Genomic DNA, 13,619 nt, shown 5'->3' on the forward strand with positions numbered 1-13,619 from the left:
CCAGAAGTTCAGAGCGGTTCCTGAAGGCCAGGCAGGCAAAAGTGAAATTAAACTGGAAGGAGATAAATTTCAGAAATGGCTACATGGGTCTCCCGAGGATGCTTTTTCAAAAGGCAACTGGACTTTCTTTCTTTTTCTTTGAAGACGTTCCATGTCTCAAAACGTCTTCAAGGAACAACCAAGAAAGTCCCGTCGCCTTTTGAAGAAGCCCCTTGGGACCACCGTGACCTGGATGACGGGGAATCTCTACAGACATTTGGCTCGTGGGGGAGCCGTGGGATGCTCAGGAAGCTTCTTGGGCTGCTTTAGTCCAGGCGGAGCATTCCGGACTGCCGGCTGACGGATGGCTGGAGGGACAGGTGGGAGACGCCAGCACTCTGGCTGGCTAATTAGGCCTTGAAAGATGGGATGGAGTGGCTGCTTCGGAGCCATCCCAAGGAGAAGGTCAGGTTTCCGAGTTTCCTTTCGGCAGAGGGATCGAAGAAGCCAAGGCACGCTTCAGGTTTGCTTTCCCATCTCCCAGACAGGCTGCCAGCCACTCGGGAAATCCTGTTCTTCACTCTGGGCAGCTGCAGTTTTCTGAGAACTTTCCACGTGTTTTATGTGGAGACCATTTCTGGAGAAGAAGAAGAAGAGGTGGTGAGGTGTGAATATGCCTGTGGTCATTACAGCTGTTCAGAGGACTTGTTGGGACTTTGTTTCAAGAAGACCAGGGAATGTGCATCTCCAAAAACCGAGTAGCATCTGAACCAGTTAGGTGCAGAGGACCACAGGGATGACCTTGGAGAGGGTCTGCAAGGGCAGTGAGCAAAACAAGACTGAAGCCTGAGAGAGGAAGAAGACGTTGGAAAGAAACCTAAGGTGACTTCCCCTGGACTGTGGAAGGTAGAATGGGGAGGAAAGGTGAAAATGCTGTTAGGCTTTCAAGATTCTGTTCTTATATTCTCTATCAATACAGTAGAGTTCCAGTATTTCTTGTGGAGTCTGTTTTTTCACCTGGCCTACCTTGAAGAGCTGACAGCAACATTGCGAGGGAAGACTACCAGGAAATCCTAGAATAGAGCTAGAAGGGACCTTGGAGGTCTTCTTATAGCTCTTTTGTCTTGCTGCAAAGAAATCTACATGACTGTATCTGGGAAGTCATCAGGAATTCAATAGCACTGATGATGTTACCTAGGTTGGGTAATGAAACGTCTGCAAGAAAGCAAGCAAGCCCAGAGTGCACCAAGGACCCCTCATGTCAACCCTGAGCTACAAATATTCTTAATAAAGGTAAACTTATCACAGTTGTTGGCAAGGTTGCCAAGCAATTTGCCAAGTCATCAGCCAAGTTAAGAAGGATATGAGATGAAGCAAGGACACATGAAGTCTTTGCAAACTTTGGACTGCTTTGACCAATCAGTTGTAATTTTTTGTATTCTAAATGTGCATACTATGTGTGCATTTTTTAAAAAAAGTTTTTTCTCCCCCTCCCCTTTGTTTTGGTATCTCCCCTTACACACACACACACACACACACACACACACACACACACTGTTTAGTTTTAGCTTCTTCTTAAGAGCAGGAGAGAGGCCTGCGTATTCTATGTTCTATGTTCCATGTGTCCTTCAGCTTTTATGGCCCAGTGCCATTTCCATGCATTGTTTTCTTTATTGCTCTGGCTTTTACCCTCCATGAAGGCTCCCCCCTCTCTGCCCTGGTCTGCCTCCCCCCCCCATCTACCAACAGCTGTGCTGAGGCTGAGTTAGACAAGCTAGAATCCGGGGACGAATGGAAACAGCTGAGGAGCCATCCCGCTGGGAAACATTTTACTCTTTGGCCAAAATGGCTCCAGCTCTGAAATGCAAGGGGGTAGCCCCCCTCATCCTCTCCATCTTTTACAAAGAAATGTTTTAAAGGAGTTTCTGCGTGCAGAACCGATGACCTATAATTGAATGTTGTAAACATTTTTCCATACATCTCAGATGGGTTCCTTCGGAGCTCCAAAACAGATGGCAACCCATTGGAAGCTTGGTGGACTGCCCCAGAACTCTCCATTTTGTTCTATGCAATAGAAAAGAAAAACGATGAAATAATTAGTAAGTATTTAAAAAACAAGATGGGAAGAAAATTGACTCCTTTGAGCTGAAGTGCTGGAGAAGGCTCCTGCGTATTCCTTGGACAACAGGGTGACCAACAAGCAAGTGCTGGAGCGCATAACACCAGACACGTCACCGGAAGGCAAAATCACAAAACTGTGTCTCATTTATTCTGGTCACGTCAATGCGGGGGAATCCACTGGAGAAAGCAATGATGTTCGGAAGAGAGAGTGGTCAAAGGAAACCAAAGACTGCCAAATATCACGGTGGCTGGACACCATGAAAGCTGACACCAGTCAGAGCATAGAAGAACTCAAAGACAGCAGTCTTCCAATATCTGAGGAGCTCCTACAAAGACGAGGGGGTTCAAACTATATTTTCCAAAGCACCACAAGGCAAGATGAGAAACAATGATGGAAGCTAAGAGAGAAGCATCCTAGAACTAAGGAAAAATTTCCTGAGAGTGAGAACAATTAACTAGTGGAACAGAAGTTGCCTCCAGACATTGTGGGTGCTCCATCACTGGAGGCTTTTATGAAGAGACTGGACGATCATTCATCTGAAATGGTATAGGGTCTCCTGCTTGAGCAGGGGGTTGGTCTAGAAGATCTCCAAGGTCCCTTCCAACTCTATTACTCTATGTTCCATGTGTTCTATGGAAAACCCAGCTAGATGCAAATCCAGGATTTTCTTCCAACATCCCCATCCCCTAATTTCTGCCACATCATGAATTCTCTTGAAGCCCTCAAGAGCTTGCACGCCCTTTTTATTTGCCATTCTGGCTGCTCTTAAGATAGGCTTAGTCCAGCTGTGGATTCAGCCCGAGGAGATGACAAGGTGTTAGAGATGGCTTTAGAAACAGATGGGACCAATTCACCCGCATGTGATAATCTTAGCCGGGAGAGTAGGAAATTGCGTTCAGGCTTTGTTGATATCCTCATCGCTCTTGATAAGAAGAAAAGGGTTTACTGATGCTGACAGTTGAGATTCAACCGACGGAGGGTGGCAAAGGCATGGACGAAGGGCCAAACTTTCATCTTTGATCTCTGAAACTGATGTAGGATTAGGATGCTTAAATAGGGCTACGGAGCATAAGGCTGCCAGTGGATATTAGTTGCCGGGCAAAATGGACTATCCATAAATAGACACAACAATGAATCCTGAGGGCTACAGAAGAGGCAAGTTCCTCTCACACCTTCTTAGAGCAGAATAAAATGAAAGAGTTGGAAGGGACCTTGGAGGTCATCTAATCCAACCCCCTGCCAAGCAGGAGACCCTACACCAGAGGTCCCCAACCTTTTGGGCACCAGGACCAGTTTTCCGCAGACCGCAGGGGGCCTGGTTTTGTGTGCTGCCTGCATCTTGCGGATGGGGCTCTACTTGTTTGTGTGGCCCGGTTGCTGGCATGCCGCGGCCCGGTACTGGATCACAGACCGGGGGTTGGGGACCCCTGCCCTACACCATTTCTGACAGATGGCAGTCCAGTCTCTTCCTGAAAGCTTCCAGGGATGAAGCTCCCACAACTTCTGAAGGCAACTTCTGTTCCGTTGGTTGATTGTTCTCACTGTCAGGAAATTTCTCCTTATTTCCAGGATGAATCTCTCCTTGATCAGTTTCCACCCGTTATTCCTTGTCTGGCCTTCAGGTGCTTTGGAAAACAGGTTGACCCCCTCCTCTCTGTGACCGCCCCTCAAATATTGGAACACTGCTGTCATGTCACCCCTGGTCCTTTTTTGCATAGACATACCTAATTCCTGAAACTGTTCTTTGTATATTTTAGTCTCCAGGCCCCTAATCATCTTTATTGCTCTTCTCTAAACTCTTTTCAAAATGTCAACATCTTTTTTTTATAACTTAGTGACCAAAGGTGCATGCAGTATTCCAGATATGGTCTTACTAACATTTTATAAAGCAGTACTAATACTTCACATGATCTGGGTTCTATCCCTCTGTTAATGCAGCCTAGGACTACATTGGCTTTCTTTAGTTGCTGCCACACACTGCTGGCTCATATTTAAGCAACTGTCCACTAGGACTGCAAAATCCCTCTCACAATTACTGTTACTGAGCCAGGTCTCACCTAATCTGTACTTGTACTTTTAGTGAATCTTGCCTAAGTGTAAAACCTTGCTTTTCTCCACAGTAAATTTCGTTTTGCTGGATAGAGTCCAGTGTTCAGGTCTGTGGAGATCCATCTGGATCTTGAGACTGTCTTCTAGGGTCCTGGCTCTTCCTGCCATCTTAGTTTCATCAGAGAATATAGGTTCCTCCTTGGACAGGGTGAGAGGAGGAGAAAGAGGCCAGAGAGCCCTGCGGATTCCTGTCTGCCCCCTCGCCACCTTCCATGTCCTCAGCCTTCTCCTCCTTTGGTTGTGAAACTCAGACACGAGAACCATTTTAATGGAAGACTATTTGGAGCTAGGCTGGGCTCCCTGCCACTTTGACCTTTTGGACAAGCTAAATTTGTTCTTCTGCAAACAAATCACATTATTTATAGCTGCGATGACAGGCCTTCAGGGCAGCAGGGGCCTGTGGTCCAGTGGAAATGCACACCCCATCCATCCCAGGAAAATGAGGGGCATCGATTGGACCCAAAGGTAATGAACTATGATTGACAGTAATCCCAGCTAAAGAGGCCGGGATTAGCTGGCTGTCATTACAAGGGACCCTCTAACTCAAACCAGCTGCCATTCTGATTGATGGTGGGATTTGGAATTGCTCTCCCCCCCCCCCCCGCTTGGCACAGCAGGGCGCAGAGCATCAGCCGGGCATAAATAAACCTGCAAAGGTTATTCAACAGTTCCCAGCATCAGTGCCTCAGGAGGGTCCTGCTACTACGAGCTGCAAATGCCCCAGCTATTGTCACATCACACCTTCCTGTTACACTTGCGTACCGTGTCCCTTATCCCCCTTCCCATCTTAAGGAAGCCAGTTGGAACAAAATGGCATCCAACTCAGATTCTTCTCGTTGATGGCACTAATTGCACAAATTGTGGGTTAGGGTATTAGGGAACTAAGGGTGAAGGAAATGGGTGAATTAACCAAAATGGTTTTGGGACACTGAATGATCAGGATGAACTGGCTATGAGAATAACTCGATGCTTCACGGGGTGGCCATGTTTGGACACATCAAAGCACAACCAATTGAAACCATCAGTCTTTGCAGGTCATTTCCCCACAATGACTTTGTGTAGTAGCCATTCCTTCTATTAGCACAAACGCTACCATAAGATTGGATAGCCATGTCGCCCGTCCCAGTCCTGCCTCTGTCTGGCCGGTATGGTGTGTTAAATGATGGTCTCTTGGGGCTTTGCTGCTGTCCCCCTACAGCACATCACAAGTCAGCAGGAAAAGTTGGGGCCGCAGCATCAAGTGGGATTGGCATCACTGTGCAATTCCATCATTTAGAGATTGCACCACCACTTTTCTAGGATGGTTGATCTGCTCTTCGCCCAATTCCCCATTTGGACAACTCACAGATTAAAAATAATTTGAAAATAAAGTTTCATATGGGAAGATGGTTCCCAAGGTTAATTATGCATCTACAGACATTTTTCAAGTAATTGAGAAGTAACTAATTATAATAATAAATATGATTTGGGGACTGCAGGCTAAAATATATGAAGAATGGTTGCAGGAATTGGGTATGTCTAGTCTAATGAAAAGCAGGATTAGGGGGTGACATGACAGCAGTCTTCCAATATCTGAAGGGCTGCAGCAAGGAAAAAGCACAGCAGCTGCATCTGAAGTTGAAGCCTCACCTCTCCTTAAGCAGGAGGCCGGCCTAGACCATCTCAGACGAATGGCTGTCCAGTCTCTTCTTAAAAGCCTCCAGTGATGGAGCACCCACAACTTCTGAAGGCAAGCCCTTCCACTGGTTGATTGTTCTCACTGTTAGGAACTTTCTCCTTAGTTCTAGACGGGTTCTCTCCTTAGAGGGATCTTCAGTCGGCAGAAGATCCAGTAATGATCTGATGCTTATTAGGCTGGCAAATGGACCAACAGTGTCACTGTAAATGGAACAGATCCCTCATTGCCGCTGCCTCCTCCTCCTCCTCCCCCCTTGAGCTGCTGCACCAATAAGATCTCACTTAACATGGCCAGCTTGGATCTTCTTGTCCACCCCCTGCTGCATAATCCTCCTGTGACATCCCCATAATTGCCATTTTATTCCACTGCAATGTGACACCTCATAAGAAGACTTAGAGAAGGACTTTGGGGTCGGAGAAAGACTGTGGGTGGAGAATTCAGGGGCACTGCCATGTGTTAAGTTAAATTTGGAGTCCTTCTACAGACTTTAATGGAGTTGCTGTGGATTTACACCACCGTCGGAGCAGGTGTCAACAGCCGTCCTGACTCCCAAGCCTTTAGGAAGCAGCGCTGGCATTTGAGTCTAACTGCTCATGGCCAAATGCTTTTCGTGTTGCTTGCCAGGCTATCACTATGTTTGTTTGTTTTCCTTCTTTCCTTCCTCCTTTCCTTCCTTCCTTCCTTCCTCCCTTCCTCCCTCCCTCCCTTCCTTCCTATCTTTCCCCGTTCCTTCCCCTCCCACAAATCTAGTGTATGCTACAAATGCACTCATCAAACATCTGCTCTACTCTAGTAATGGGCAGGGGCAAAAGTTTAGGTCCTCTTTTGACTGTACAGTTAAAATTGCACAATATGCTAAGCCGGGGTTTCTACATCTGTGCTTCAAAAAGTTCAGAAAAACCACTAGATGGCAGCAAAGTGATACAGAAAGCTCACTCTTTGGTACCATCCTGTGGTCAAACAACGTTTTGCAGCTTATTGCTGGTAGCCTTATGCTTAGCCCACTTAACTCAATTTGCCCTCCTGCCTTCTAATGATTTAAGATGTGATAGTCAGGCTCTTCCTGCTACAATGTCTTCCATTTCCATAAAAGTTTCCTTCCCCTCTTGATACTATCAGAAAAGCTCTTGGTTTCCCCTTGTATTTTTTCAGGGAATTTAAATGGATTGCTGCAGTTTTATGCTTTGATTTGTCATTATGATTTGACTATATACTATGGCAGAAGTAGTGAAAAAAATTCCTTGGTTGTCATCATGTAAGGCTTTTTCCTGTTTGGAATGTAGGACCCCTCTGGAAAATGAGGAGGGGGCAGTTCTCGTTCCCCAAATTAATGGCTGCCAAAGGTTTAAACCACAAGGGAAATTGGCGTAACCTCTATATTTCTTTTCCTTCCTGGGACGTGGTGGAACATTCTGGGGACCAACTGTCCAAAAGCAGGATAAGAATACCGGGTGTCCTGAATCTGCAAATGGGAGGCTGAATTTGATGTCCTTTTAAGGCCAGCCGTGACTTCACAGTCGGTCAAGTAACAATGGGAAGGGGTTACTAGTGTAGCAACTAGCAGCCAATGGGGCTCCCCGAAGGCTGGAGAAAACATGGGATTGTGACTTAGGATGTGATGTTCTGTGGTGCCAGGAAGGAGCAGGCAAGGTATGGAGCATCCCTGGTTGAAGATGCACTGCCCCTTAAAAAACCGTGTGCCGCCCGAGGTAGGTTGGGGTGGGGGAAGGAAGTGGCCCTGCAGGGCTGCTAGTGAGGTTGCTGTCTATTTGAGCCCTGGTGGTGCAGTGGATAGAAGGCAGTACTGCAGGCTACTTCTGTTGACTGCCAGCAGTTTGGCAGTTCGATCCTGACCGGCTCAAGGTTGACTCAGCTTTCCATCCTTCCGAGGTCGGTAAAATGGGGACCCAGATTGTTGGGGGCAACAGGCTGACTCTGTAAACCGCTTAGAGCGGGCTGTGAAGCACTGTGAAGCAGTATATAAGTCTAAATATATCACAGCTGCCCATTTCTGAGTTTTTAACAGCAATCCAAGACACACAATTTGTTTGTTCATTGATTTATAAAATTTATAGATCATTTATAATTTATAAATTTATAAAATTTATAGATTATTGATTTATAAAATTTATATCTTACCTTAGCAGCAACCAAAGGTGCAGTTTATTTATTTAGAAATTTATAGGCCTCACATCTTACTACAAGGTCACTCTGGGTGGCTTATTAAATCCCATGCCTCACTTTTTCAGCAGTGACAATATCACAGGAGAAATACTATGGATTGATTGCACTAGATTTTCTTGTTTGGCTTGACTCAAAGGACTCCTAAAAGAGCTTGCTAGAAAATCTGAATTTCTGCTTCTGTACAAAACAATGAGTGTCAACGCCCAGCCATCAAGAGACACAAGTGCCTCAAAAGTACTGATATTAAAACTGAGGACAGCTGAAAGACGCAGAGAACAGTCATGGACATGACTTGTATTAAAGACTGAACCTTTTTGGTGTTATAGATTTTCAGTTCTTGTTCTGAAGGACTGCAATTGGGATGGTACATATTATTCTGTGGAATGCACCAGCAATTTCTATAAAAATATAGCTGCAATTTTATTTTCCTCATAGTTCCTAACATGCACATTGTTCCCTGGACTGCTTCATAACAGACCCATTTTTCCCTTCTTCAGCTAATTCATTGATAAGGTACAACTGTAATATAGGCATGCACCACACACACCCTCAACTTGGGCAAGCATATTTTTTTTCAGCCGCTGGAAAAAATGCAGACCTATGCATAAAAGCTTTGGATTAGACACCCTCTGGTTTCATTTCTCATGAATTTCCCTTAATAATACTAAGAAATACTAATTGCTAATTCTGTGGTCGCGCATCTCATTGTAGCAACCCTAGGCAGTTAATAGCATAAAAAGACAGATTGTGGAAGGCATTAAAACCACAAGACATGTAAGTTGAAAGATAGGGGTCCCTAACCTGTGGGCCGTGCGCCGATACCGGTCCATGGCCTGTTGGCCACTGGGATGCGGGAATGGCTGGCGAGTGCGTGCACGTATACATGCACCCTCCTCACTTGCGCTAGTGCTGCTGTGTGGGCGCTAGTGGCCCCGTTTGTGCATGTACGGAGGCGCTAGCATCACTGCTGTGCATGTGCCGCGCACATTTCCCTGCTCCTCCCTTTCCCTCCAGGCTGCCAACCTGGAAAGGTTGGAGAGCTCTGCTGTGAGACAGTCAAGATAAATTTGATGGTACAGGTATTCCTCGACTTACAACCGTTCGTTTAACGACCCTTCAAAGTTACAACAGCACCCAAAAATGCGACTTATACATCATTTTTCAAAGTTGTGATCTTTGCAGCATCCCCAGGTTCATGTGATCAAAATTCAGACGCTTGGAAACTGGTTCATATTTATGACCTTTGCTGTGCCCCAAGGTCACGTGATCCCCTTTTGAGACCTTCCAACAAGCCAAGTCATTGGGGAAGCCAGATTCGCTTAATGACCGGGTTACTAACTTATCAACTGCAATGATTCACTTAACAACTGGGACAAGATAGGTCGTAAAATGGGGCAAAACTCACTTAACAAATGTCTCGCTTAAACAACAGAAATTATGGTATCAGTTGTGGTCGTTAAGTCGAGGACCACCTGTATATATTTTTTAAAATCCAATGAATTGATACATAAGAACAGCCGTAAGTTTAAAATAATATTTTTCTCTTCTTTGCCTGCCATTTGAATAGTTCTGTCATTTGTGCTTCCTTTCAGAGACGACTGTTTTAAATATGGCCATCGTCCCTCTACTTTTCCTGGCTGCCCGTGCATTAGTCCATCACCCCCTCTTGGTCAATGACATCACAGATTTGGCCACACTGAATCGTCTCCAGGAGCATGAGACGCGGCTGACTACAGAAATGGGGCGTCTCCAGGTGGAAATGGACCAAAAGAACTGGAACTGGGATCTCAAACAGAACCGGGAGCAATGGATCACAGATGACCTAGAAGCAGGGGATGGAACCTGGGATGGGTGGCCTTATGTAGGGCTAGTTATCCTCCTCCTGTTTGGATGCTGCAGACGCACCGCTGAGAAGGAGCCCAATGACGATTCTAGCACAGACAGCTCCAGCACCACCACCAACGGAGAAGATTTTGAAGACACTGACCAGGAACCTGAAGATTATCAATCCAAGCAAAAATTGCTGGAGGCTTTTTATGAGCAGCAAATCGATTCAGGAACCGGTGACATGTCCAGCTTGTGTGATTTTGTGGAGATGTTAGTGAACGATTTGATTGAAGAGAGTCGGAATCAAAATCTACTTCTGCTGGAGAACTGCATCGGGGTGGGCAGCGCCTTTGAAGGATGGTCCACGGAGGTTTCAAAAACGTTCTGTATCCTTGTGCCTATATTGCCACCCAAGGGCCATTCCTTTCACATTGAAACAAGTGACTCCGAGGGTGCTCCAGGTAAGCATGGCCACATCTTGGTAGAGGTAGAGTGCCTGTGTAAGAGAGAGAGGCTGCTGGGGGACGTGGTATGCTCCCTTCATCATTCGGAACGAGAACTGAGCCAAGAAGAGCAAAGCAAGTCCCTGATGCATGTTCTTTGCACCAGCTCCCATTTGGATGGGGAGAAAACCATCCAGTGGTTCCAAGCTCTGGTAAACAAGGTCTGGGACGCTCTTGGTCAGAAGTACAATTTAAGTCTCACCATCCAGAATTCCAACAAAACCTGCCGGCTGAAATTAGAACTGCCATCCAGGAAGGAGATCTTTATTGATATCTTACTCGGAGTGCAGCAAGGAGACTCTCTGATCTTCCTGACCACCCAAGATGACCAAAAAGGCAGTCTAAATGGTATGGTTTGGCACAGAAGCTTTGCTGTTCAGGAGCTGCTCTTCTTCAAATGGGTGAGCCAGCGAGCTCCCAAGGACAGCTGCCACTTGAAATGTCTTCAGATCCTCATCTTTTTCAGACAGTCTAGCATCCCAGAGAAGAAGAACCCGGTGCTCACAAACTATCACTACAAGACTTGTTTAATGCATCTCTTGCTTTTCCGGCCTCTGTCCTACTGGGAACCAGAGCAAATCACACAAAGACTTCAGGACCTCCTCTTGCATATGAACACTGCCTTGGAAGAAAAATATCTGGAACACTTCCTCATAGGGAACATCTCTTTGCCTATTCAGATTCCTTTGCCCAAGAGCCTCAGAAGTGCCGTCCCCTTCAACCTTTTTGAGTACTTGGCCCAAGACCCACGCCTTCATGCCCAGGCAATAAATGAGTTTGTGCAGGTTGTAGAGCAGGTGAGGACACTCTGGCTAGCACCTGAAGAATAGCAACACTCAACTCCGTTTGATAGGCCAGCTTCCTTTGGCTCTTCCCTGAATTACATATCCTTAACAGAGCCACAGAGGTGAGGAGCATTTTCTCCAGCAGTGAAACAAAGCTGGATTAGATGTCTCACATCATCGATGATCCTGGAATGGTATTTGGGTATGCTTCAAAATGATCTGGGCAAAGGCCAGCAATACTTCGAAGAGCCCTTCAAGTAAGATTAGCTTCCTAGTGCCAGCTATTCTTCAATATTTTTCTACATTTTAATTCCAGACAAATTTGCTCTATTAGACTTGAAATAAAGATTCCAACAAACTCCGTTCTTAAGCTTCTTATAGCATCCTTCCTGGGCTAATAAAATCAGAGTCTCCTACCAGTTTTCTGAGTTTTCAACTTTTCCAAACCCAAGTTGAGAATGTTCTGTGTCTCGGAAGTGGAGGCTGAGGTGCCAGACATGGGAACTAGTTGGTTCCTAGTTTCTAAAGATAGTCCTCAACTTACCACAATTGAGCCCAAACTTTCTATTGCCAAGCAAGACAGGTGAATTTTGCCCCCATTTTACACCCCCTTTTGCCATAATTGTTAAGCAAATCACTGCAGTTGTTAAATCAGCAACACAGTTGTTAATATGGCTTCCACCTTGACTTTGCTTGTAAGAAGTTCACAAAAGATGATCACATGACCCGGGGACACTGCAACCATCGTAAATATGGGACAACTGCCAAGTGTGGGAATTTTGATCACTTAACATGTGGATGTTGCAAAGGCCATAAGTGTGAAAAATAGTCATGTCACTTTTGGCATGCCATTGTAACTTTGAATGATCACTAAACAAATGGTGCTGAAGTCAAGCACTATCTGTACAACTTCTCTCTGTGCTATAAATGAATCTATAATTATAGCCATGATTTGTTAGACTTGTAAGAATTAGCAATGGCTGCAGATGCCATCAAATCCAAACTCTGCTCAGTAAAACAATCTCTTTGAGCCATCACCGCCACTTTTCTTGGAAGGGGTTTTGCCACTTTTTTGCCCAAGGTGCCTTTTCAGTTCCCAAATCTGGGTATGCAAGTTATAGGCTGCTCCTGGCAAATAAAGCAGTCGCTCTTTTTCAAATACAGGCAGTCCTCGACTTACAATCCACAACTGAGCCCAAAATTTCCATTGCTAAGCAAGACAGTTAAGTGAGTTTTGCCCCATTTTACAACTGTTCCTGCCACAGTTCTTAAGTGAATAACTGGGCTGCTTTGGCTGGCCATGCTTGTAGCTCAGGGACTCACCTGCCACCGCCAGGGTCCTGAAGGGCCGCTGGCCCTGGACGCTGTGCAAGAGGAGCCTGGATGCTTAGGGAAGGTGGCCTTGGAGACGCGCTACCGCTTGGGAGCGTTGATCGGAAGCGGCGGGTTCGGCATGGTCTACACAGGGACGCGGCTCAGCGACTCCCTCCCGATGGCTGTTAAACATGTTGCCAAGGATCGAATCTTCAAGTTCCACATGAATGGCACCCTCATCCCTCTGGAAGTCCATCTGCTGAAGAAAGTATCGTCCTCAGGTTGCCGAGGTGTTGTCCGTCTTCTGGATTGGTTTGAGCAGCCTGACTTGTACTTCATTGTTATGAAGCGACCCCTCGTTTCTCAGGACCTGTTTGACGTTATCCCAGACCAGGGGCAACTCCCGGAAAATGTGGCTGCTGGTTACTTCCAGCAAGTGGTGGAGGCAGCGCACCCTTGCCACCTGCGTGGCATCAAGACATAAAAGACGAAAACATCTTGGTAGACCTTCTGCACGGTGACTTAAAGCTCATAGACTTTGGCTCAGGTGCATTGCTGCAGGATACTCTCTACACAGATTTTGATGGCACACAGGTATACAGCCCGAGTGGATAAAATACCACCACTATCATGGTGTGCCTGCCACAGTGTGCTGCTATATATGGTATGCTTTGTGGGGACATCCCTTTTGGACGTGATGAGGACATCCTGCTTGGGAAACTCCATTGTCACTGTAGGATATCCTCAGATTTCCACCACTTGATTGAATGGTGCCTCTCGTTAGCACCAGAGAAGTGACCTTCCTTGGAGCAGATCCTGGCTCATCCCTGGATCCTCACCTTCTGGGAGCCATGCGGGCAGCTGTTAAGCGAATCTGGCTTCCCCCTTGACTTGGCTTGTCACAAGGTCGCAAAAGGGGGTCACATGACCCCAGGACACTGCGACGTCATAAATAGGAGTCAGTTGCCAAGCATCTGAATTTTGATCAGGTGAACTTGGGGTTGCTGTAAAGGTTGTAACTATGAAAAACCGTCAAAAGTCACTTTTTTCAGTGCCATTGAAACTTTGAAGGGTCACTAAACGAACTATTGTAAGTCGAGGACTACCTGTAAGGTGGC

General features: G+C 46.1%; 1 protein-coding gene and 1 pseudogene across 2 annotated transcripts; both read left to right on the forward strand.

The window, feature by feature from the left end:
• Nucleotides 1-6,318: 6,318 nt before the first annotated feature.
• Nucleotides 6,319-11,709, forward strand: ITPRIPL1 (ITPRIP like 1). 2 transcript variants are annotated; one of them, XM_039366916.1, is made up of 2 exons: nucleotides 6,319-6,415; nucleotides 9,665-11,709. In XM_039366916.1, exons 1-2 carry the CDS (start codon nucleotides 6,379-6,381, stop codon nucleotides 11,230-11,232), a joined length of 1,605 nt encoding a protein of 534 aa, XP_039222850.1. In that variant the 5' UTR covers nucleotides 6,319-6,378; the 3' UTR covers nucleotides 11,233-11,709. The 2 variants fall into 2 exon arrangements, with proteins under 2 accessions (XP_039222850.1, XP_039222849.1); XM_039366915.1 differs by lacking the exon at nucleotides 6,319-6,415 and adding an exon at nucleotides 7,479-7,597.
• Nucleotides 11,710-12,487: 778 nt separating this feature from the next.
• On the forward strand, nucleotides 12,488-13,412 carry LOC120318789 (annotated as a pseudogene).
• Nucleotides 13,413-13,619: the final 207 nt, after the last annotated feature.

This window comes from Crotalus tigris, unplaced genomic scaffold (genome assembly GCF_016545835.1).
Source record: "Crotalus tigris isolate CLP2741 ecotype Arizona unplaced genomic scaffold, ASM1654583v1 scf7180000020455.750797, whole genome shotgun sequence".
NCBI classification, from domain to species: Eukaryota; Metazoa; Chordata; class Lepidosauria; order Squamata; family Viperidae; genus Crotalus; species Crotalus tigris.

Bases quoted from the DNA above. Each gene is read 5' to 3' on its own strand.
- ITPRIPL1 (XM_039366915.1), top strand. From the start codon at position 7,507: ATGTTCTGTGGTGCCAGGAAGGAGCAGGCAAGGTATGGAGCATCCCTG. The intron at 7,598-9,664 runs GTAGGTTGGGGT...GCTTCCTTTCAG, and splicing joins AAAACCGTGTGCCGCCCGAG to AGACGACTGTTTTAAATATG.